The 26,500-nt window shown below is 43.1% G+C and overlaps 1 protein-coding gene across 1 annotated transcript in view; it reads right to left on the minus strand.

The window, feature by feature from the left end:
* tfcp2 (transcription factor CP2) overlaps positions 1 to 26,500 on the minus strand; it is a 105,557-nt gene that overhangs the window by 20,966 nt on the left and 58,091 nt on the right. The window contains exons 10-12 of the mRNA XM_080183469.1: positions 6,267 to 6,332; positions 5,649 to 5,742; positions 2,049 to 2,139 (exon numbers count right to left, since the gene is read on the minus strand). Coding sequence (XP_080039595.1) covers positions 2,049 to 2,139; positions 5,649 to 5,742; positions 6,267 to 6,332 — 251 coding nt within the window. The remainder of the gene's footprint in view (positions 1 to 2,048; positions 2,140 to 5,648; positions 5,743 to 6,266; positions 6,333 to 26,500) is intronic.

The raw sequence follows: 26,500 nt of genomic DNA on the forward strand, positions 1-26,500 counted from the left end.
TCCTCCCACAGTCCAAAGATGTACAGGTTAGGTGGACCATGCTAAATTGCTCTTCGGTGTCAGGGAGACTAGCCAGGGTAAATGCACGGCTTTGTGGGGATAGGCCCCGGATGGGATTGTGGTCGGTGTAGACTCAATAGGCCAAATGGCCGCCTTCTGCGATGACTCCGCATCACTAACCAGCTGTCCAGCCAACTGAGCTAAACCAACCCCCTCCTTATAAAATGTTACAGTAATGAGTTCCAGCTGGACAAGCAATTACCTTGTTACCAGGGGAAATCATACCCAATGATCCCCTCAGGAAAATGAATCAATGATTCCCCATGGGCCACGTGGGGGTCATCACGGTAACTAAATATATTGATGAGAGTAATACAGTTGATGCGGTGCATATGAACTTCAGTAAGGCCTTTGACAAGGTCCCACATGGAAGGCTGGTCCAGAAGGTTCAAGCCCACGGAATCCAAGGCAAGTTAGAAAATTGGATCCAAAATTGGCTTGTTAATAGGAGGCAAAGGGTGATGGTGGAGGGCTGCTTGTGTGATTGGAAGCCTGTGACAAGCAGTGTACCACAGGGATCGGTGCTGGGATCCTTGCTGTTTGTTATAGACATTAATGATTTGGATGTGAATGTAGAAGGTACAATTAGTAAGTTTGTTGCAGATGACATGAAAATTGTTGTTGATAGTGAGGAGGATAGTCTGAGGTTACAGACTGGTATTGATCAGCTGGTAAATTGGGCACAGCAGCAGCAGATGGAATTGAATCCTGATAAGAGATGGTGCATTTAGGGAGGCCTGATAAGGGTAGGATATACACAATGAACGGCAGGTCCCTCAGGGGGTACTGAGGAATAAAGGGACCTGAGTGAACAAACCTATAGATTCCTGAAGGTGACAACACAGGTAGACAGGATGGTGGAGAAAGCAGACGGAATGCTTGCCTTCATTAGCCGGGGCACAGAATATCTGAGCAGGAAGGTCTTGGTACAACTTTATAAAATATTGGTTAGGCCACAGCTGGAGTAGTGTGCGCAGTTCTGGTTGCCACACTATGGGAAGGACCTGATTGCATTGGAGAGGGTGCAGAGGAGATTCACCAGGATGTTTCCTGGGAAGGAAAGTTTCAAATGTGAGGACAGGCTTATGAGAGGCAAGTTGAGGGTAGATCATCAGATGTTTTCTAAATGTTGGCTCTATTCTCCCTCCACCAAAGCTGTCAAACCTGCTGAGATTTTCCAGCTTTTTCTGTTTTTGTTTTATCATAGAATCATAGAGCCCTACAGTGCAGAAAGAGGCCCTTCGGCCCATCAAGTCTGCACTGAACACAATCCCACCCAGGCCCTAACCCCATATCCCTACATATTACACCCACTAATCCCTCTAACCTACACATCCCTGGACACTAAGGAGCAATTTCTTAGCATGGCCAATCAACCTAACCCGCACATCTTTAGACGGTGGGAGGAAACTGGAGTACCTGGAGGAAACCCGCACAGACACGAGGAGAATGTGCAAACTCCACACAGACAGTGACCTGAGCCGGGAATTGAACCCAGGACCCTGGAGCTGTGAAGCTGCAGTGCTAACCACTGTGCTACCGTGCCACCTATTCCCTATTTTATTTTAGATTCTAGCATTCACATATTTTGCTTTTATCTTTGCATTACTCTGTTTACTTGTTGCATGTGTAGGTTGCTGAATGTGAAAAAATGTTAGTTTAAGTGTTATCTAATAACATGGCAGTCCCAGCCAGCCCCAGGGTTCTCTCTGACCTGAGGCTGTTGTAGCCAGGTATTTATATCGTCATACAGCAACCATGCTGTCATTTTTCAAGAGCTGAAGATGTAGTTCATACCAAAGCCTTGTACAGATAGGGAAGACAGCAAGCAAATTTCTACATCCTACATTACTCTTCTCCATGTCTCTTCTCACCCTCTCAACTCACAGCTTTACACAAAGGTTGCATTTGTTTGAGAATACAAAATGCTATTAACCTTTAAATACTTGGTACAATATATTTGGAGCTGAGCTGCAAGGCACACTTACCTTCCTTTCAGAGCATTGAAGAGTCGGATTCCATCTGCAGGACCACAGATTTGGATCACGTCATCCCTAGTCAGCTTTAACAGGTCTCCGCCTGTGGATGGAGGCAATAGAGGTTCAAAACTTCCTGGTGGAGTGGCAAAATGGAGGAAATTCGCACAGAACTATCGGTCCCATGAAACTGCAGTGAGATACTGCCATAACAGTTCTGACATTAACCAAATGTGTGGAATAATTATTTAATAGTTATGCCACAGAATTAACAGTGTCAGCTTTAAAAATTCTCCTCTAAGTATACAAATTCTATTCCTCAGTGCACATAGATACTAGTTTGAGACTATACTCGCCCTGAACACATTACTGAATTTCCTTGAACAAGATCCAAAAAGATGATAAGGCAGCGAATGACTGGTTCATTGATTGCAAACCAGTTAGCCTTGTTGTAACAAATGCCACCCTATCACCATGTAACCTTGCAGAAGGTCAGAAAAGGATTTACTTTAAAAAAACCTAACTTCAGGGGAAAGCAAATCTGAGATATTCCTCTAGTCTCCTGAAGGTGAAATGATGACTAAATTCTGCAAAATCAAAAGGATCACAAGATCCATTGCTGAACATCCAAGACAGCGCCCATGTGAGTGACTACAATGTTGCAATATAAAACTCAAATTATCTATTCCAAGCTGGGACAGAAACAGAATTACATTACACACATTTAAAGAATAAAAGCCCACATGACTTCAGTTATTTCATATGACCCGACTGGCAAAAACAAAATAGAAAATGCTCATATGCATATCACACCTTACATTCTCAGGGTGTTGCAAAGTACTTCACAGCCTGCCAAGAGTTGCTTCTGAAGTGCAGTTAACATTGTCACAGAAGCCAGTGCAGCAGTCACCTTGCGCACAAAGTCACACAGCAAATGAATTGAAGAATGTGCTTTTGGTGGTGTTGGTTTAAGGCAAAAATGTTGGTCAGGAGACAGGGAAAGTGCCTGTTCTTCCACGAGTGTCACAGTATATTTTACACACAGCTGGATAGGCAGATACAGCCTTCGCCTGACATCTGTTCCAAAAGATTGCACCTTTACAAATGCAGCCAGGATCCAGAATTAGGTCAAAAGGCCAATCTAGATTATGCACTCATGCCCTAGAGTAGGACTGATACCCACCCACATGGGGGAGTGCAGCTAAAAACAGACCCAAACTGCTCAATTTATTTCAGTCACAACTTATTTCAAAAATAGGTGCATGACGCGCATGCAATGGACTTTTCAAAACCCACCACAATCACCATCAACTCAGATAAGTGCCAGGTCATAACATGACTCAGAGGAGGGCATGAAGAATGAACCTGTGCCTTATAACAATCCTTGGGTTAACCAATGGCGTATTATTGAAGTGCAATTATTATGCAAGCAAATGCGACAGCCAGTTTGCGCAGAGCGAATATTAAAAACAACAATTAAACAAACAACCAGATTTTGGCAGTGCTTGTTGATGAGTGTGTTAACCAGGACACTGGGGGCATCTTCCTCTTCAAATGAATCTTTTATGTCCACCTGAGTTGGAAATCTGGGCATCATTTAATACTCATCTGAAAGATGGCACATGAGAATATAATGCTTTCATACTACACTGAAGTAGCAGTCCTTGATTGGGGCTTGAATCCACAACTTGTTTATGTAGAATCAAGTGCTTATAAGGTAAAAGCTGACCCAAAATACTTGAGCAAGCTCATTGGGACTAACTTTTTCAAAAAATAGAGATTCTTTGGGTGGCACGTGCAAAGGCTCACAACCAGATAGCAACTTTCTGAGCTGCTCATCTCCTCAACCCCAGGCAACTCTGCCAAAGCACTGGAAACCTTGAGGTTCCTGGCACAAATGAACAAAGAACTGGATTTACTTTGCGCCTAGATCACAATTTCAGCAGAGCCAACTGAGTACTTTGAAGTGCAATGATTTATGTCAGCTAATTTGCGCACATTTGCTACAGCACGATGCTACAAAACAAAATGTTTCTGATAGTGCTAGTTAAGGATACAGTCTTGGCTAAGAAAACGGACAACTCGGTTGTCTTCTGCCGATACCATGGAAGTGGAGTGATACCATTCACCTGAACAGGCAGAAAAGGCCTTGTCTCAACATCTCTTCTGATATCCCAAACATTGCAACAGTCCCTCACTGCTCCATAAAAGTATCAACTGAGGCTTACGCTCAAGTAACAGGACATAACCAAGAGCCTTCTGGTTCAGAGGTAAATGCAAGACAAAAATCAGCCAAGCAAACAGGATTGTTGGTCGTCAGATGAGTTCATTGCAGATTCTTGCTCTTGGTTTTTGCTACAGTTTCTCAGTTACATTGCCAACATTTTACATTGTTTAACACAAAAAGTACAGCACATGCAGGCTATCCTGCCCAACTACACGTCACAAGTTTCCTTTCATCCCTTTTCACATGACCTACTCCTTTCTTCATGCGTTTCTACAGCTTCCCTCTAAATATCACTGCTATTTGCTAAAACAAGGTCACTTGGTATTCCATTTTTTACCCACTCTCTGAAGACATTTCTATAGCATCACGGGACATAAAACAGAAGGCAGCCATTTAGCCCATGTTTTGGAAGACGATTTGGTCCCACTTCCCTGAAATGGGTTCATTAGCAATTATCTTGTATGTATGTATTTATAAACCCTTGTTTTGGACTCCTCCACAAGTGGAAACATATTCTAATGTAAATTTGATCAAACACCCCAATCTTTTTCAAACATAAGCCATCTAGAGCATAAAATTCCAACTTTTTCTCATGATCAGTGTAACCTGAATTCTGATATCCATGTTAGTCTTCTTTGCACCTTTTTCCAGTGCCCTATACCCTTTTGACAATATAAAAATCATTACTGCACTGCACATAGTAATACAAATATTGTCTCACCAAGGTGTTGCTGACTTGGCCATCTTTTGAAAACTCTCACCACATTTTTCTGGTCCACAGGGTCTGACAACTGTTCACCTTGCATCTTTCAATTTTGTTCACTGATGTACTTCTGCTGCACTGTTTTTCCCCAAAGACATGACACTGTAGTCCAAATTAAGCTTAGCTTGTTCCCAACTTGCAATTGCCCCTTTCCTGGTTCTATTACAAAGCAAATCTTGTAGAGAGAAGCTGTTAACTATTTCCTTCTCCTGGTATTTTCAATCTGGGTGGCTTCGTGCAACAAAGACTTGGTCCTCTTCTAACAGAAATCATCAGGTGGTGCTAAGGTGAGTCAGCAACTGTGCTCTCTCCAGTTTCAGGCCAGCACCCCTGAGCAACGTGTCTATTTCCCACAACAGCCACTTTTGAAACGTCACTAAAGATTTCCAATTTAAAGTGAAATTACAAGAACGCGAGTCTGTGTTGAGGACTTAATGCTACTGGACATTTAGAGGCTTTAAACATAGTTCACCAAGGATCATTACAAGACCTAATTCTTCTGACCCAACTGAACATAAAACTAGGTCCTGAAGAAAGAAAGGAATGTGCTGCAATCCATTCCAGCATCCCAGGTAATTGTGTTAAATATTTTCATCCAAATAAGTTAATAAGCAAACGGTACCAGAGAAGTTTGCGAAGAGCCTGCAGTATGGAGAAAATCGATTTCTGTGCAACCACTGCTGAGCGTCCTGAGGTGTGGCTGTTGGCAACAGATTCTGCAAAAATAAAGTTGCATGTCTTAGACATTAGCCCTGAAATGTACACACAGATACAATGACCCAAGAGTACATTAGGAGCTGGCTAAGATGAGTGCGAACTCCACTGGAGTCAATTAATCTCACATACCAAATGGGCGTCAGTGACTTTCCTCAGTTCTAAGTTGAGGCAATTTGTGGACTATTCAACTAAGGAAAAATGACAATCCATATTGTTCCATAGAAAGAATATTATATCATCACATTAATCATCCAACCCGAATAACATTGGGCAAGGAAAAGGACTGGATTTCTTGGCCCCAACAATGTTGGGATAAAGTTGGCATTTTAATTTATCGGAATTTAACTTGAACAGTCAGAGCTATAAACTGCTTTTCCTGGTCACACTGTCAGTTTGTGCTAAGTTGTTCAAAATTACGCAAAGTCAAAGATTTGTTCTAACATCAGAGCAGTCCTTGCAGGTTTTTAACAAAAGAACGCCTCTCAAAAGAGTGTGTTGACATCGTTTCAACAAAAGCCCCTACCTGATTTTCGGAAACGGGAGACACGGACAGTTCCCGACAAGCCCATTTTCGAAAGGATCCCAGTGTCTGATAAGAAAAAGTTACTTGTGAACTTCTGCAAAAATCTAATGAAGTGCTTTTCATTTCGGATGCACACACAGAGCTTCAACTGCATACAAATAGAAAGAAACCAAAAATCCCACCAGACAAAATCACATACCAAAATCTTCATGCATCTGTACAAGCATGAAGGTCTAACGTGAATTTTCAGGAAGAATCCAATAGCCATCAAGAAGTTGTTTATGCAAATTTAGATTTCAATTGTTCGAGATGAGAAACTAAATGCTAGCGGACAAATAGATAACAGTTCAATAATTTTCACTCGTCCAATGAGCAAGATAATAATTATTGGTTTAGTGCAGATTTTCTGTAGTACCCATACAAAGGAAAATACTATTGCAACGAGTCTCTGGATTAGGAACGTATTAAAATAAGGTTAGCGGTAGGAAGAGAAATACATATTGGTATAGCACCTTGCATGTTCTTTAGACATTTGAAAGGACTTCATGGCCAATGAATTACTTCTGAAATGTAGATAAGCAAATGCAGCACTCATTTTGCGCTCAGCACGATACCTACAAGCAGCAAGTGCAATAAATATTCAAATTGTTTTGATGGTATTGCTCAAGGATAAACATCAGCCAGGACACCAGGAGAACTCCCTGCTCTTCAAATGGTGCCATAGTACTTTTACATCCACTTTTCAGGCAGATGGAACTTTCGCCTAATCTCGCAACTGAGGTGTCAGCCTATATTATGTACTGAGTTCTGGAATGGAGTTTTTACCCATTACCTACAGTTCCACAATGCTAGCACTGAAAGAACCAGGTTAAATATGAGAGAGTAAAGATGCATATAACTGGCTCTACACCACTTGTTTCCAATCAAATTTTAAAAGTCAGTCCACATTGCTTTAGTGGCCAGTGTAAAGCAATGTACACCTTACAGTAAAAAGACATCTTGTGCTTTAAGAACCTTATTACATCTCAGTGCTTTACATACAATGAAGCACAGCCATTCTCTAATTGAAGGTTGCGGCTATTTTGCGCATAGGTCACAAATGAAAGAATAACCAGGAAAACCTCAGGTTCTTCTTCGAACAATACTGAAGGCTTTTTAAATCCATTCACAGGTAGACAAGAGTGCAGTTTAACACATATCTGACATATGTTGGACCCCTCTCTTAGTACTGCCCTGGACAATCAGCCTAGATTATTCACTCGTCCTCAAGTGAGGCTTAAACCCACAATCTATTGACTTAGAAGAGTAAAGCTGAGAATTTGTCTCAGCACTTTATCTTAAGAGTCAGTAGTCAAAGACTCTAGCAGAGATTTTAAAATGCTAATCTTCACCTCTACACCATATTTAAGTACTGCTGGAAGAAAAGGACACAAGTTGAAGCTTTATGTCTTGCACTCAACGGGACACTGCAAGAATCCCAATGTAAGAAAAAGAACAATTTATACTGTATGAGAAGAGTGTTGACTGCTTAGTAAGTAGACTCTGATTGGTAGAGGTTCACAGTGTGGTGCTTTGGTGTAGACTGGAAGCATGGCCCTGTTCTTTGCAGACAGAAAGAACATGGACACACATTGCATTTGTTTCAGCTAAACAAAATAAGTTACTGCCATTCACTGACTCATTCCTCAGGATAATGGCATGACCAATTAAGGTTAAACCGCTTGGTTTAAATTTTAACCAATTCTTGGCAGTTAACTGTCAGTCACCTGGTATTTCCTCAAGAACCCGTACTGAATTATCTTACTGTAATTTTCAAGATCATTTTGGATTCCTCTATTATAATCCCCTATTAAAGAAAAGACTCCCATCTGAAATCCTTGTAAAATGTTTGGGACAGGGATAACATTTCCAAGTGTTCACTTTGTGTCTCTACTGACCTTTGCTGTTCGATATATATAAATCATTTGGAGGAAAATGTAACTGGTTTGATTACTAAGTTTGCGGACGACACAAAGGTTGGCCGAATTGTGGATAGTGATGAGGACCAGAGGATACAGCAGGCTATAGATCGGTTGGAGACTTGGGCGGAGAGATGGCAGATGGAGTTCAATCCGGAAAATGTGAGGTAATGCATTTTGGAAGGTCTAATACAGATGGGAAATATATAGTAAATGGCAAAACCCTTAAGAGTATTGATAGGCAGAGGGATCTGGGCGTACAGGTCACTGAAAGTGGCTACACAGGTGGAGAAGGTAGTCAAGAAGGCATGCTTGCCTTCAACAGCCAGGACACAGTTTCAAAATTGACAAGTCATGTTGTAGCTTTACAGAACCTTAGGTAGGCCGCACTTGGGATACAGTGTTCAATTCTGGTCGCCACACTACCAGAAGGATGTGGAGGCTTTGGAGAGGGTACAGAAAAGATTTACCTGGATGTTGCCTGGTATGGAGAGCATTAGCTATGAGGAGAGGTTGGAGAAACTTGGTTTTTTCTCACTGGAACATCAGAAGTTGAGGGGCGACCTGATAGAAGTCTACAAGATTATGAGGGTCATGGACAGAGTGGATAGTCAGAAGCTTTTTCCCAGGGTGAAAGAGTCAATTACTAAGGGGCATAGGTTTAAGGTATGAGGGGCAAGGTTTAAAGGAGAGGTATGACATTTTTCTTTACACAAAGGGTCATGGGTGCCTGGAACTTGCTGCCGGGGGAGGTAGAAGAAGCAGATACGATAGTGACATTTAAGGGGCATCTGGATAAATACATGAATAGGATGGCAATAGAGGGATACGGTCCCTGGAAGTGTAGGGGGTTTTAATTCAGTTGGGCAGCATGGTCGGTGCAGGCTTGGAGGGCTGAAGAGCCTGTTCCTGTGCTGTAATTTTCTTATTCAACAGGAACAAGTTCTGCCAAAGATGAAAGGTTAATCTGCAGCCATATTCTGCACCAGACAATTCAGGAATAGGCTAAGCCTGCTGCACATCTCCTCTTCTCTTTCTCACTTGAAAAGAACTCTAACATCTGAAGACCTATTAAACATGAAACTATCTTACGTACACACATGTATAAATAAAACGGAATCGAGTACCAAACTTGATACAACACACTGAAATCACCAGAGTAAAGCATGTTCTTTGATGCAACTGGAAGACAAACTATAAACTGATCTATTTTAAAAATAGATCATTTGTGTTGTTAATGTGTTGATTTGATCTCCAATCAGCTATATCCATCGTAAACCTAAGTCAATTAGAAACAGGCACCTGTCTCAAGGGTTAACTGGAGATTTTGATCCAGCTATTATTGGCCAGGCGACAACGCAATTTCAAAAATAGCATCGCACTTAAGCTCCGCCATAATGATACAAACAAAAGACAGTGTCTAGACAGACTATTTATTCGTCATTTGGACAGATGGCAAGAAGAGAAAGAAATAGACAAACAAGCTAAATAAATCAGGAGGTCGATGACTTTGGTAAAGTGGGTATTAAATGTCCAGTACCCAAAATTTCCAACTGCTCTCTAGAGCAACAAGGTTAGGAGAGTTACAACTGGGTACATTTCAAACTGTCTCCTCATCAATTTGGAAGAGTTTACCCTCTAAAACTGAAATCATTTGGATAGCAATGCATCACAATATGGAACACAAAATGACTAAATCTTAGAGGCACAGACAGAAGTTTCTTCAACCACAGACGATTCCCAAATGCCTCTCTGATACCAGGGTAATGGATATCAACAAACAGATTGAAATCCTAGCCCATTTTTAAACCAATGGTATCAGGAGAAAAGTCTTTCAGGCAAACAGTGAAAAGCTAGGAAAAAGATTTAAAAAACAAGACTTCAAAAATAGTCAGCAATCGCTGGATTACTCCCAATGTGCCAGTGAGTATCAAAACAGAATGATAGTACAGGTAAATGCGTCATCAGGAGGGATGGTTTAAGACTGGTCTGGGGGAAGTGTACAGATTGCATTGTTCCCGCTGAGAGGTTAACTAGTAGGGTTGAAAATAGTTTGGCAGGCGGAAGAGGAACCAGAAAATAGCAGAACGAAACTAGGTCAAAAGGAGGGGTCAGGGTAAAAAAGCATAAAATGACAAAATTTCCAAATATTGCAACAAGCAGATTGAGGAAACAGCAAGAGTGAGGAGAGAGATCATAAATGATAGATCTGCTCATGGCACAAGTTTAATATTGCTAGTTACCAAATATCCAGAAATAAGAAAGAGATGAAGGAACATAGCAGTATTAAAGATTTTGATCCCGTTCTAAACAGAAAGGATTTACAGATGGTTCCAGAATTAAATCTGCCTTGAGTTGAGGAACAAGAGGAGGAACTTTGTTGGGGTGGTTTTCAAATAGAACTTCATGAATGAGATAGATAGATGAGCAAATTTGTCATCAACTTTTAGAAGTTGTGCAGCAAGGAGAGAATTTTCTTGATCAATAAAATATCTCTAACCCAAAAAAAGGAACGAAAAGCATTGAATCTACTTCTGAGAACAAAGAACAGTACAGCACAGGAACAGGCCCTTCAGCCCTCCAAGCCTGCACCAATCATGTTTATCTATCTAAACCAATCGCTTATATCCCTCTATTCCCTGTTCTTCCTATGCCTATCAAGTCTTAAATGTTGCTAATGTATCTACCTCAACCACCGCACTTGGCAGTGCATTCCAGGCTCCCACCACCCTGTGTAAAAAAGATCCCCCGCACATCTCCACTGAACAGAAGATGTGGTTTATATGGATTTCAGCAAGGTGTTCGATAAGGTCCCCCATGCAAGGCTTATTGAGGAAATGAGGGGGCATGGGATCCAGGGGGCTGCTGCCTTGTGGATCCAGAACTGGCTTGCCCACAGAAGGCAAAGAGTGGTTGTGGATGGGTCTTTTTCTGCATGGAGGTTGGTCACCAGTGGAGTGCCCCAGGGATCTGTTCTGGGACCCTTGCTCTGTGATTTTTATAAATGACCTGGATGAGGAAGTGGAGGGATGGGTTAGCAAGTTTGCCAATGACACAAACGTTGGAGGTGTTCTGGATAGTTTGGAGGGATGTCAGAAATTACAACGAGACATAGCTAGGATGCAAGACTGGACGGAGAAGTGGCAGATGGACTTCAACCCAGATAAGTGTGGTGGTTCATTTTGGCAGGTCAAATGGGATGATGGAATATAATATTAAGGGTAAGACTCTTAGCAGTGTGGAAGATCAGAAGGATCTTGGGGTCCAGGTTTGCAGGTAGAGGATGTAGTTAAGAAGGCGTATGGTGTACTGGCCTTCATCAATCGAGGAATGAGTTTAGGAGTCGGGAGATAACGCTGCAGCTGTATAAGACCCTGGTCAGACCCCACTTGGAGTACTGTGCTCAGTTTTGGTCACCTCATTACAGGAAGGATGTGAAAGCCATAGAGGGGGTGCAGAGAAGATTCACAAGGATATTGCCCGGATCAGGTGACATGCCTCATGAGGATAGATTGAGAGAACACGGTCTTTTCTCCTTAGAGAGACAAAGGATGAGAGGGGACCTGATAGAGGTGTTTAAGATGTTGAGAGGTATTGATCGAGTGGATTCTTGGAGGCTTTTTCCCAGGGCTGAAATGGCTGCCACAAGAGGACACAGGTTTAAGGTGCTGGGGAGTAGGTACCAAGGAGACATCAGGGGTAAGCTTTTCACTCAGAGTGGTGGATGCGTGGAATCAGCTGCCAGCGGTGGTGGAGGAGGCGGATTCGATAGGGTCTTTTAAGAGACTTTTGGATAAGTACATGGGACTTAGCAAGATAGAGGGTTATAGATAAGCCTAGTAGGTAGGGATATGTTCGGTGCAACTGGTGAGCCAAAGGGCCTGTTTGTGCTGTAGTTTTTCTATGTTCTATGAACCTTCCCCCCCCCCCTTATCTTGAACTGTGTCCCCTGTAATTGTCATTTTTGCCCTGGGAAAAAGCTTCCAACTGTTCACCCTATCCATGCCCCTCATAATTTTATAAACTTCTGTCAGGTCGCCCCCTCAGCCTCCAATCCCAGAGAACAATCCCAGTTTATTCAATCTCTTCCATAGCTAATACCCTCTTTACAAGACAACACCCTGGTAAACCTTTTCTGTACTCTCTCCAAAGCCTCCATATCCTTCTGGTAGTGTGGTGACCAGAATTGGACACAATATTCCAAATGTGGCCTCACCAACGCTTTATTCAACTGTAACATAATTTGCCAATTTTTATACACGATGCCCCGTCCAATGAAGACGAGCATGCTGTATGCTTTCTTCACCACCTTTTCCACCTGTGCTGTCACTTTTAAGGATCTGTGGGTCTGTACTCCCAGATTTCTGTGCGCCTGTGCTCCTGATGGTTCTACAATTTATTTTATAGCTTCCCCCCGAATTGGATCTACCAAAATGCATCACCTTGCACTTATCCGGATCAAATTCCATCTGTCATTTCTCCACCCAATTTTCCAGCCTATATCCTGCTGTATTCTCTGACAATCTTCATCACTATCCCCAGCTCCGCCAATCTTAGTATCATCCGCAAACTCGCTAATCAAACCAGCTACATTTTCTTCCAAATCATTTACAAACAGCAGCAGTCCCAGCACTGATCCCTGTGGAACACCACTAGTTACAGACCTCCATTCAGAAAAAGACCCCTCCACCGCTACCCTCTGTTTTCTATGGCCAATGCCCTGTTTCTGAACAGAACTCTCCACTCACCTGACGAAGGAACAGCGTGTTCCAAAAGCTTGTGGCGTTTACTATCAAATAAACCTGTTGGACTTTAACCTGGTATTGTGAGACTGCTTACGGTCTTTCTATGGCCAAGCCAGTTCTGAATCCATCCAGCTAGTTCACCCCTGATGCTGTGAGATTTAATCTTTTGCACCAGCCTGCTATGAGGGACCTTGTCAAATGCCTTACTCAAGTCCATGTAGACAACATCCACAGCCCTTCCCTCGTCAATTATTTTTGTCACGTCCTCAAAAAAAAACAATTAAATTCGTGAGACCTGACCACCCACGTACAAAACCATGCAACATATCACTAACAATCACGCAGGGGGACAAGAATATAGCTGAGGAGGACACTGGGTTGCAGGGGAGTAGAATAGACAACATTACAGTTGATAAGGAGGATGTGCTGGATATTCTTGAGGGATTGAAAATAGATAAGTCCCCTGGTCCGGTTGGGATTTACCCTAGGATTCTCTGGGAGGCAAGAGAAGTGATTGCAGAGCCTCTGGCTCTGATCTTCAGGTCGTCGTTGGCCTCTGGTATAGTACCGGAAGATTGGAGGTTAGCGAATGTTGTCCCATTGTTTAAGAAGGGGAACAGAGACTTCCCTGGGAATTATAGACCGGTGAGTCTCACTTCTGTTGTGGGCAAGGTTTTAGAAAAAATTATTAGGGATAGGATTTATAGTTATTTGGAGAGTAATGAATTGATTGGAGATAGTCAGCATGGTTTTGTAGCGGGTAGGTCGTGCCTTCCTAACCTTATTGAGTTTTTTGAAAAAGTGACCAAAGAGCTGGATGGGGGTAAGGCAGTTGACGTGGTATATATGGATTTTAGTAAGGCGTTTGATAAGGTTCACCATGGTAGGCTTCTGCAGAAAATGCAGATGTATGGGATTGAGGGTAATCTAGGAAATTGGATCAGGAATTGGCTAGCAGATAGGAGACAGAGGGTGGTGGTTGATGGTAAATATTCGTCATGGAGTTCGGTTACGAGTGGTGTGCCTCAGGGATCTGTTTTGGGGCCACTGCTGTTTGTAATTTTTATTAATGATCTGGATGAGGGTATAGTTGGGTGGATTAGTAAATTTGCTGATGACACCAAAGTCGGAGGTGTGGTAGATTGTGAGGAAGGGTGTCATAGTTTGCAGGAAGACTTGGACAGGTTGCAGAGCTCGGCCGAGAGGTGGCGGATGGAGTTTAATGCGGAGAAGTGTGAGGTAATTCACTTTGGTAGGAATAACAGATGCGTTGAGTATAGGGCTAACGGGAGGACTTTGAATAGTGTGGATGAACAGAGGGATCTAGGTGTATGTGTACATAGATCCCTGAAAGTTGGGAATCAAGTAGATAGGGTTGTTAAGAAGGCATATGGTGTCTTGGCGTTTATTGGTAGGGGGATTGAATTTAGGAGTCGCAGTGTCATGTTGCAACTGTACACAACTCTGGTGCGTCCGCACTTGGAGTACTGTGTGCAGTTCTGGTCCCCACATTACAAGAAGGATGTGGAGGCTTTGGAGAGGGTGCAGAGGAGGTTTACCAGGATGTTGCCTGGTATGGAGGGGAGGTCCTATGAGGAGAGACTGAGGGATTTGGGGTTGTTTTCGCTGGAAAGAAGGAGGCTAAGAGGGGATCTTATTGAAACATATAAGATGATTAGAGGTTTAGATAGGGTGGACAGTGATAGCCTTTTTCCTCGGATGGAGAAAGCTAGCACGAGGGGGCATGGCTTTAAATTAAGGGGGGGTAGTTATAGGACTGATGTCAGGGGTAGGTTCTTTTACCCAGAGGGTGGTGAGGGATTGGAATGCCCTGCCTGCTGCGGTTGTAAATGTGCCTAGTTTGGGGGCGTTTAAGAGGTCCGTGGATAGGTTTACGGACGAAAAGGGATTGGTTTAGGTTAGTGGGTCATTGTTTTTTTAACTGGTCGGCGCAACATCGTGGGCCAAAGGGCCTGTTCTGCGCTGTAATGTTCTATTTTCTAAGACCATTCGGTTCCAAATGTGTATAGATCCCATTCCTAAGAATCTTCTCCAACAGTTTCATTATCACTGACATTAAGCTCACTGGCCTGTAATTATCCAGGTTATCCCTGCTACCCTTCTTAAGTAATGGGACAACATTGGCCACTGGTGAGGTCCCAGAGGATTGGCCAACAAAGAAACAAAGGATTCTATTACAGGCCCAACAATTTCATCTGGTCTCCCTCAATCTGGGATAGATGCCATCTGGCCCTGAGGAACTGTCTACCTTAACAGTTTTTAATTTGCCTAACACTTCCTCCATTGTAATGACGACTTGTTCTAAAGGGTTCACACACCCCTCCAAGGCATCATCAATCGACATATCCCTCTCCTTTGTGAACACCAATGTGAAGTACTCATTAAGGATCTCACCCACTCCTTTTTGTTCTACACATAGTTTCCCTCCTTTGTCCCAAGTGGAAAAACTTGTACTCTAGCTACCTTCTTGTTCCTAATATATGTATAAAATGCCTTGGGATTCTCCTTTCTGCTGTGTATCAAGGACATTTTGTGACCCCTTCTTGCCCTCCTAACTCCCTGTTTGAGGTTTTTTTCTACTTTCTGTGTATTCTTCAAAAGCTTTAGCTGTTTTTAATTGCCTAGACCTCATGTATGCATCCTTTTTCTTTTTGACTAGACTCAATTCCCCTGGTCATCCATGGTTCCTGAATCCTGCCTTTCTTTCCTGTCCTTCCTTTTCATAATGTGGTTGACTTAATTTAGTTCAGTGATTAAAGACAGAGATTGTAAAGTTGATTGGAGGTAAAGGACTATGGGGAAAAATATCCCCATCCTCAATGATGGAGGAGCGCAGCAAATCAATACAAAAGATAAGGCTGAAGCATGCGTAGCAATCTTTAGCCAGAAGTGTCAAGTGGATGATCCATCTCGGCCTCCTCCGGAGGTCCCCAGGGTCATGGGTATCAGTTTTCAGACAATTCGATCTACTCCATGTGATATCAAGAAATGGCTGAAGACACTGGATACAGCAAAGGCAATGAGCCCTGATAACATTCCAGCAATAGTACTGAAGACTTGTGCTCCAGAACCTGTCACTCCCCTAGCCAAGCTCTTCCAGTACAGTTACAACACTGGCATCTACCCAACAATGTGGAAAATTGCCCAGGTATGTCCTGTACACAAAAAGCAGCACAAATCTAACCCAGCCAATTGTGTGTCTATTCTAGATCACCAGGCAAGCAACGAAAGATGTTATCAACAGTGCTATCAACTTGCTTCGCAATAATCTGCTCACCGATGCTCAATTTTGGTTCCAATAGGGCCACTTAGCACCCGACTTCATAACAGCCTTCGCCAAACAGCAGGACTCAAGAGGCGAGATGACGTCAAGCCAGCATTTGACTGAGGGTGGCATCAAGGAGGCCCAGAAAAACTGAAGCCAATTAGAGTCCAATGGTTGGAGTCTCGCATCAAAAATAGTAGGCCATTTGGCCCATTGAGCTTTCTGTGCCATTTGCGATAATGGCTGATCCTTCATCTCAACCTTCAACTCTCATTGTTTCCCCATATATCCTGATGCCTTCAATGTTTAGAAATCCATCGATCTCCTTCTTGAACACAGTGACATGACCTCCACAGCCTTCTGTGGTAGAGAACTCCACAGGTTTGCCGCCCTGAGTGAAGAAATTTCTCATCTCCATCTTCAATGGTGTATCCTGTATCCTGAGACTATGTCCCCTTGTTCTAAACTTCCCCCATCCAGAGAAAACAAACTCCCTGCTTCCAGACTCTTGAGCCCTGTTAGAATTTTATAAATTTCAATTAGATCCCCTCTCATTCTTCCAAATTCCTGTGAATACAGGCCTATTTGTCCCAATCTCTCCTCATATGACAATTCCACCATCCCAGGAATCAATCTGGTGAACATTTGCTGCACTCCCTCAATGGCAAATATTTCCTTTCCGAAGGAGACCATATGTGATACTCCAGATGTGGTCTCAGTTGGACCTTGTACAGCTGTAGTATAACAGCCTTGCTCCTATACACAAAACCTCTTGCAATGAATCATAGAATCTGCAGCACGGAGACAGCCCAAACTAATCCATGCCAACCAAAATGCCCATCTAACCCCATTTGCCTGCATTTGGCCCATATACCTGGCACTCGTGTGGCATGGTGTTATTTGCCACTTGTCAGCCCAAGCTGATAAGTGGCAAATAACATTCACACCACACAAGTGCCAGGCAATGACCATCTCCAATAAGAGAGAATCTAACCATCACCCCTTGACATTCAATGGTGTTATCATCACCGACTCCCCCACTGTTAACATCCCGGGGGTTACCATTGACCAGAAACTCAACTAGACCCAGCCATATAAATCATGTGGCTACTGGAGCAAGCCAGAAGCTGGGAATCCTGCAGTGAGTAACTCACCTCCTGACTCCCCAGATCCTGATAAACCATCTACAAGGTACAAGTCAGGAATGTGATGGAACACTCTCTTGGATGGGTGCATCTCCAACAACACAAGAAACTCAACACCATCCAGAACAAAGCAACTGCTCGATTGCCACATCGACTAACATCCATTCCCTCCACCACTGACGAACAGTGGCAGCAGTGTGTACCATCTACAAGATGCACTGCAGGAACTCACCAAGGCTCCTTAGGCAGCACCTTCCAAACCCACAACCACTACCATCTAGAAAGACAAGGGCAGCGGATACCTGGGAACACTCATCATCTTGACTTAGACTGGCATTAGGCAACTAACGTTGGCCTGGCTAGCCACACTCATGAAAGAACAAAAAGATAGCCCAAAATCTATCACAACAGCTGGAGAATTTAAATTTGGTTAAATAAATAAGCCTGGAATAAAAAGACAAGCATCTATAATAGCATTCATGAACAAGATTGTCGTTCACTAGTCTCCCTTTAAGGCCGACATGTATAGCCCTTATCCAGTCTGGCTTACCTGCAGCTCTAGAACCACAGCAACGAGGCTGAATCGAGGCGCACAAGATTACGCAGGGCATGGACAGAGTGGATATGGAGTTGAAAGGTCAGTCATGAGGGGACATAGGTTCAAGGTGAGGGGTGGGGGGTTTTAGGAGGGAATGTGAGGAAAAACCTTTTTAACCCAGAGAGTGGTGACGATCTGCAATGCGCTGCCTGGGAGGATGGTGGAGGCAGGTTGCCTCACGGCCTTTTAAAAAGTATCTGGATGCACACGTGGCACATCATAACATTCAAGGCTATGGGCCAAGTGCTGGCAGATGGGATTAGGTGGGAGGAGGTCAGGTGTTTCACCCTGTCAGTGCAGGCTCGATTGGCCAAATGGCCTCTTCTGCACTGTATGATTCTATTCTATAGAACAAGGAATCGAAGCACAGGAGGTGACTATTCAGCCCTCCTGTCCCTGTTGTATATGAGAGCAACTCATCTCGATGTAATTCCCAGGCTTTTCATTCTAGGATTGTGAATATTTTCTCATCAGATAACTGCCCCATTCCATTTTGAAAGGCAAAATTAAATGCGCTTCCATCATATTCTCAGGCACGGTGTTCCAGATCCCAACCACTAGCTGCAGAATTTTCTCATGTCACCATTTCACCTTGCCAGTCCCCAGATGGCTTTAAAGTAAGGAGTTTGGGAGAACAGGAAGATTCCTACATGGGGAGATTTATACAAAGGACAAGGCAATAGCGAAATGGGGAGTGATAACAGGGTGTGTCAGGAAAGGACAAAGTACACCAACATAAGCATATAGCAGCAAATAAGCTGGTGACAGGGAAACATGGTAGGAAGAGAGAACTAAAACTCTAACTGAATGCATGTAGCCTTCAATAATAACATGGATGAATTTACAGCACAAATAGAAATAAATGGATCTGACATGGCAGCCATTAGAGACATGGCAGCAGAGAGACTCAGCCTGGGAAGTGAATACTTAGCTACATTGTAAATTTAGGAAGGGTTAGAAGAAAAGAGAAATGAGATGGGGCAGCTGTTAATAAAGGGTGAGATCCGTCCAGCGAGAGCAATGGTCTTGGCTTGGAAGATCAACATGTACAATCTGTGGAGGTAAGAAATAGCAAGTGAAAGAAGTTACTGGTGGGAGTAGTCTATAGGCTGCCTAACTGCAGGGACACTGGAGGACAGAGTACACGTGAATAAATAATGGGGCTTGTGAGAAAGATACTACAATAATCAGGGCAATTTTAATTTTCATAGAGATTAGACAAATCAACCTGGCAAAGCCTTAAAGGGGAGTTTATTCAGGACAGCTTCTGAGAACAATATGTCTGGAAACAACCAAGAACAAGGCTATTCTAGAGCTGATGGTGACATGATCGTGTAATAAAGGATCATTGAGGCAAGAGTGATAACAACATGATGACTTTCACATTCAGTTTGAGGGTAAGAAATCTGGGTTTGAAACTCATTTCTTCCATATCTACTATGTCCATGCCCTGCATAATCTTGTGCACCTCGATTCAGCCTCCTTGCTGTGGATCAAGAGCTGCAGGTAAGCCAGAGTTGATAAGGTACAAAGCCAGAGCTGGTTAAAGTGGACAGGGAAAATAGGTTAAAAGTTAAAACAGTAGATGAGCAGTGACAGACATTTAGAGATGTTTCAATATTTTCAAACATACATTAAAGAGAGAAGGATGCACCATTCATGGTTGGCTAATGAAGGGAAGGATAGTAACAAATTAAGAAGGATGCACAATGCTGTAAAGATCAGTAAGTAATAAGTCAGAAGATTGAAGCATTTTATAAACCAGCAAAGAAGGACTATAAAATTAGGAGAGCAAAGTAGCAAAAACTAAAATACAGACAGCAAGAGCTCCCACAAAAAGGGAGAGAGGAGCTGAAGCAAACATTGGCCTCTTAGAAGGCAAGACTGGGGAATTAATGATAGGAAACAAGGTAGAGACTTAACAATTATTGTGTGCGTCTTAATTGTAGACGACAAAAAACACCCCGAATGTAGTAGAAAAACAATCATCATCACTGGAGAAAAATAAATACAAAGAATACTAACGGAACTAAAGGCCGACAAGCCCTCTGGACCTGATGACCTGTATTCTAGGGTCTTAGAAGTAGGAGTTGCAGATAGTGGATGCATTGGTTATAATCTCCCAAAACACCCTAGATTTTGGAAAGCACGCAGTGATTGGAAACCTCAAACCAATACTTCCAATCAAGAAAGGAGAAAGACGGAAACAGGCCAATTAGCCTAACAACTGCCATGAGGACAATGCTGAAACCCATTATTAAGGAAGTAGCAGGAAGATAGTTGGAGAATCAGACAGAGTCAGCTTGCCTTTGGGAAAGGGAAATCCTGTTTGATCGATTAGAATTCTTTGAGAATACGAGAAGCAGGGTGGATCAAGGGGAACTAGTAGATGCAGTGCATTTGGGTTTCCAAAAGGCATTTGATAAGATGGCACACAAAAGTTACTATTTCAGACAAAGGCTTGTGTTGGAGGTAACATATCAGCGTGGATAGAGGACTGGTTAACTAATAGAAGTCTCACAACACCAGGTTAAAGTCCAACAGGTTTATTTGGTAGCAAAACTACTAGATTTTGGGGCGCTGCCCACTCACCTGATGAAGGAGTAGCACTCCGAAAGCTAGTGGCTTTTGCTACCAAATAAACTTTTTGGACTTTAACCTGGTGTTGAGAGACTTCGTACTGTAACTAATAGAAAACAGAACAGGGTAAATGAATCTTTATTGTGCTAGTGAACCAGCTCACAGCGTCACAGAGATTAGTGTTGGGGCCTCAACTATTGATGTTAATGGAAAATCTCAGCAGGTGTGACAATATCCGTGGAGAGAGAATGGAGCCAACGTCAAGTTTAGATAATCCTTCATCAGGGCAGCTCTGACATCTAGACTCGAAATGTTGGTTCTATTCTCTCCACAAATGCTGTCAGACCTGCTGACGTTTTCCAGTATTTTTCTGTTTTTGTTTTAGATTCTAGCATCCACAGTATTTTGCTTTTGTCTCCATTAATGACTTGGAGAAAGGGACCAAGCATATTGTAGTCAAACTACATCAGGAGGCAGATACAAAGAGCCAGTAAAAGGACTTTGCATTCTACAAGAGTGCTGGCTAAGTGATTAAAGTTAAAATTGTCAGATGGAGTATAACGTGGGGAAATGTGATGTTGTCCACTTAAGTGGGAGGAATTGAAAAGTAGAATGTTTTAAATAGAGAGACTGCAGAATGCTGTGATGAATCACAAAAAGTTAGCTCATTCTTCTTAAGTTGCCCCGTTAACGACATTTTCTTTTTAAGTTGTTTACCCTACAGGATTGTTTTACGTTGGATTTTCATTTTTGGTTAATTGTCATTGCAATGATAGTGCAGTGTGCACAAAGAACAGTACAGCACAAGAACAGGCCCTTCGGCCCTCCAAGCCTGCACTGACTATGCTGCTCGACTGAACTAAAACCTCAAGGAATAAAGAAAACTACAGCACATCGGAAGAAAATTATGCATTCAATATTTAAAGTCGATCTGACATTGATACCATCTGAGGTGTTTGCATCGATTTTTTTAAAAACGCGTCCAATTCTGAAGATCCAACCCAACATTTTATTTTGCAAGCGAAAAGTTAAAGCCCAAGCTGCTCATTTCTGTGAAGGACGGGTCCATTTCATGAATTTCACTCTGATGTCCATTTTGGAGCCCAGGTATGCTGTAGGAGAGGCACAGAAGCCATTTTAAAGTGAGAGAGAGAGAGAGAGAGAGAGGCATTTGCTACTGCAACACAGAAAACTGCTTTCCTTGTCATAAGGTTCAGTTGGGTGAAAACTGAAAAGGTGCATAATGCATGCCTTTCAAGAGACTGCCTTTGCAATTGTCTGCTTATTTGAGCTTCAAGTCTGACCCTTGAACAAGTCTGCAGCAGGTGAGGCAGGTGCACCAGCACAGCCTTCAAAAAAATCCTCCAAAAACCATTGACAAGAAAGGCAATACAACAGCAAGGTCTTTACCCAAGCCAACATGCCCAGTTTCGAGCTGCTAAATCGCTCAAAGCCACCTCCACTAAAATATTATTGGGTGTCCTCAACGATCCATGAAGGAAGAAAAACATCTCCACCAACACATGGTTCATTCGGGAAGACGGTGAACAGAGGCTTTAGTGGCAACTCTCTAAATTGACCCTCCAAATACATCTGTGCACAGTTGGCAGAGTCTGGAGATTTCACATTAGACTTGACAGCTCTCACTATACTCAAACTGGAATGGAAGCAACTGACTCCTGAGCCTGGGGAACCGGTGAGTAGTATCCAATTTGAATTCATACAGAACTTCCTTTATATTTAATGATTTGATTTTACATACATTTAATGATTTGATTTTGCTGCACATTTGATACATAGAACTTGTACATTGGCTTTTCTGGGTGGAAAATGTCCAACAGAACCAAACTCCAGCTTTAACATGTCCGCATGACTCACAAAGTCACAATTTGCAGGAACGTAACTTTAAGTGAGAGCTTACCGCACAGCAAACGACTAGGAAGACAAATGGAATGTTGGCCTTTATTGCAAGAATATGAAAACAGGGATGTCTTACTTCAACTGTACAGGCATTCATGAGACTTATAGACACCATCTTCTGGCTGTTCACCAGTCCTGTCAACAGTGCATCCCTGCCGCCTGTTTCCTGGTAAGCTTGGGGTGGAGTCAATGGGAAATCCCATTGACAGCAGAGGGACCAGAAGATCCTGCTGACAGCCAACAGCACGCCGCCTCCCGCCACAAGAAACATGCTGCAGGGAAGCCAGAGAATCCTGGCGCGTATGCTAAAGGATCATGTACAATTTTAGTCTTTTCACTTAAGGAATAAACTTGCATTGGAAGGTTAGAGACAGCTCACTCAACTGATTCCTGGGACGAAAGGATTTATCTTACAAGGAAAGACTGAATCTGTACTCACTAGAGTTTAGAAGAATCAGAGGTGATCTTATTGAAACATGTGAGATTCTGAGGGCGTGTGAAAGATAGATGCTGAGAGGATGTTTCTTCCTCATAGGTGATCTAGAAGGGCAGGTGATGCCCTCGTGGTATTATCGCTAGACTATTAATTCAGAAACTCGGCTAATGTTCTGAGGATCCGGGTTCGAATCCCACCACAGCAGATGGTGGAATTTGAATTTAATAAATAATATCTGGAATTAAGAATCTACTGATGGCCATGGAACCATTGTCAGAAAAACCCATCTGGTTCACTAATGTCCTTTAGGGAAGGAAATCTGCCGTCCTTACCCGGTCTGGCCTTCATGTGACTCCAGAGCCACAGCACTGTGGTTGACTCTCAACTGCCCTCGGGCAACTAGGGATGGGCAATAAATGCTGGCCAGCCAGCGACACCCGTGTCCCAGGGATGAATTAGGGATACAATTTCAAAATAAGGGGTCTCCCATTTAAGACCGGAGATAAAAAGAGGAACTTTTTCCTCTGAGGGCTGTCAGTGTTTGAAATTCTCTCCCCCAGCAAGCAGTGGGACGCTGGCTCATTGAATATATTCAAGGCTGATTCAGACAGGTTGATTTACAAGGGTTATGGGGTGACAGCAGGAAAGTGAAGCTAAGGTTGCAATCAGATCAGCCATGGCCTTATTGAATGGCAGAGCTTACTCTTACTCCAGCATTGCAATGCTCTTCTTAACCAATACCATCCCTCACCCTTATCTTCCTTTATCTTTCCTGAACACCTTGTATTCACTCTCTCTCTTCTCCCCCCACCACCCCTTTGAGCCAAGTCTCTATATTTCCACAAGGCAACTTGCACCAGTAACTCACCAATCTTACTATCATATTCTGTGCATTGATACATACGATGTGGATATGCCGGCGTTGGACTGGGGTAAACACAGTAAAAAGTCTGACAACACCAGGTTTTAGTCCAACCGATTTATTTGATAGTAAACGCACAAGCTTTCGAGGTTTCCCTCTTCGTCAGGTGAATGGAGAGTTCTGGCCTCAGACAGCGCATATAAAGCACAGACAGTTTAGAGATTACTGATTAGAATGCGAATCTTTACACCTAACCTGCTGTTCAAGTCCTAAAGTGGCCGACAATGTGAGTGGAAGGAGCACTGATCACAGGTTAAAGAGATGTGTATTGTCTCCAGACAGCACAGTGAGTGAGGTTTTGCAAACCCAGGCAAGTCACGGGGGTAACGGACTGATAGCCAAGTTCCGCACATGAGGACGGTCTCAACAGGGATCTTGGGTTCATGTCACACGATCTGTAACCCCCGTGACTTGCCTGGGTTTGCAAAACCTCACTCACTGTGCTGTCTGGAGACAATACACATCTCTTTAACCTGTGATCAGTGCTCCTTCCACTCACATTGACGGCCACTTTAGGACTTGAACAGCAGGTTAGGTGTAAAGATTCGCATTCTAATCAGTAATCTCTAAACTGTCTGTGCTTTATATGCGCTGTCTGAGGCCAGAACTCTCCATTCACCTGACGAAGAGGGAAACCTCGAAAGCTTGTGCGTTTACTATCAAATAAATCGGTTGGACTAAAACCTGGTGTTGTCAGACTTTTTACTGTTGATACATATGCTCAGTGACCCAGATTTAAACTGTCTCTCTTACTCTGACCCTACCTATTGATTTTCTTATTCTGGTGCTATCCAGCTCTCCTAGTATTTTATTTACCTTGGCATTCTTCTGATATTAGCTTCTAGTTCCCACACCCCTACCAAGTTAATTTAAATGTGCCCCAATTACACAAATAAAATTGATCACGCCTGTTTAAGTGCAACCCATCTGGTCTGTACAGGTGCTATCCTCCCCTAATTCCATGTCTACCACATCAACAGCATTACTCTCATCAACCCTCTGTCACCTCCTCAAACAAACAAGTTAAATAGGGGTTGTTTTTACCAAAAAGTGCTAGCTTTCCTTTATTAATCCACATTTATCCAAGATGTGGAGATGCCAGTTTTGGACTGGGGTGGGCACAGAAAGTCATCTCACATTAGGCTAAAGTCTAACAGATTTATTTGGTAACGTGAGCTTTCGGAGTGCTGCTCCTTCATCAGGTGAGTGGAGAGATGGGTTCACAAACATGAGATATATAGACAAAGACACAATTACAAGATAATGGTTGGAATGCGACTCTTTACAGGTGCAGACAAAGTAAGTGGAGAGAGGGATAATCAGAGGCTAAAGAGGTGTGAATTGTCTCAAGGCAGGACAGTTAGTAAGATTTTGCAAGCCCAGGCCAAATGTGGGGGTTACAGATAGTCTGACATGAACCCAAGATCCCAGCATGAGGACGGCCTCAACTGTCAATCAGCCATGCCCTTGGCCTCCATGCATAAATCCCTGTTAAACTCCCAATTGGCCCCACTCCGCTCTTTGCCATGTTTTCACTATTTACATACTTGCAGATAACATTTTGATTCCCTTTTATCTTAGCTGCCAGTCTCTTCATAGAATCCCTACAGTGCAGAAAGAGGGCATTTGGCCCATCAAGTCTGCACCCACCCAGGCCCTAACCCCACATCCCTACATATTTACCCGCTAATCCCTCTAACCTACACATCTCAGGACACTAAGGTGCAATTTTATCATGGCCAATCAACCTAACCCGCACATCATCTTATACTCTGTTACCATGCTTTGCTTTTTCACTTCCCTCTATCAAATACACTCCATTCTGATTCATCTTGCTCTTTCAATTCTTATCCAGGTTGCAAAGAATGTTTTTGTCCTTCCTTTACCCCTCCTGGGAGCATATCTCAACTGCACCTGAACAATCTTCTGTTTAAAGAAATGCCATCCTTATTCTAAACATCCTCTGGAATGCCTGAGGAAACCACTCAGTTCTATAAAAGCCAAAAAAAAGGAATGAAACTAGACAGATAGACCAACTGGCATTGGCCAAGTCACCCTGTCAACCCTGAAGAGTCCTCTTTGGGAGAGCTGTCTCTCAGACTAGTCAAGCAACAGTCTGACGGTCACACTCATGGAATCATACTTTACAGATAATAAGAACATAAGAAATAGGAGCAGGAGTAGGCCATCTAGCCCTTCGAGCCTGCCCTGCCATTCAATAAGATCATGGCTGATCTGTCGTGACTCAGTTCCACTTTCCCGCCCTCTCCCCATAACCCTTAATCCCCTCTCTTATCAAAAACCCATCAACCCGCTTCTTAAAAATATTTAGCGAGGTAGCCTCCACCACTTCAACGGGCAGAGAATTCCAGAGATTCACCACCCTTTGAGTGGAGAAATTCTTCCTCAACTCCGTTCTAAACCGCCCCCCCCTTTATCTTGAGGCTATGCCCCCTAGTCCTACTGTCCTTTCTGAGCGGGAAGAGTCTCTCCACCTCTATCCTATCCATCCCATTCATCATCTTATACGTCTCAATGAGATCTCCCCTCATTCTTCTAAACTCTAACGAGTACAAGCCTAATCTATTCAGCCTCTCCTCATAGCTCAACCCCCTCAACTCCGGTATCAGCCTAGTAAACCTCC

This window comes from Carcharhinus amblyrhynchos, unplaced genomic scaffold, assembly GCF_965287045.1.
Source record: "Carcharhinus amblyrhynchos unplaced genomic scaffold, sCarAmb.v2.hapA chromosome_295, whole genome shotgun sequence".
Taxonomy (NCBI): Eukaryota; Metazoa; Chordata; class Chondrichthyes; order Carcharhiniformes; family Carcharhinidae; genus Carcharhinus; species Carcharhinus amblyrhynchos.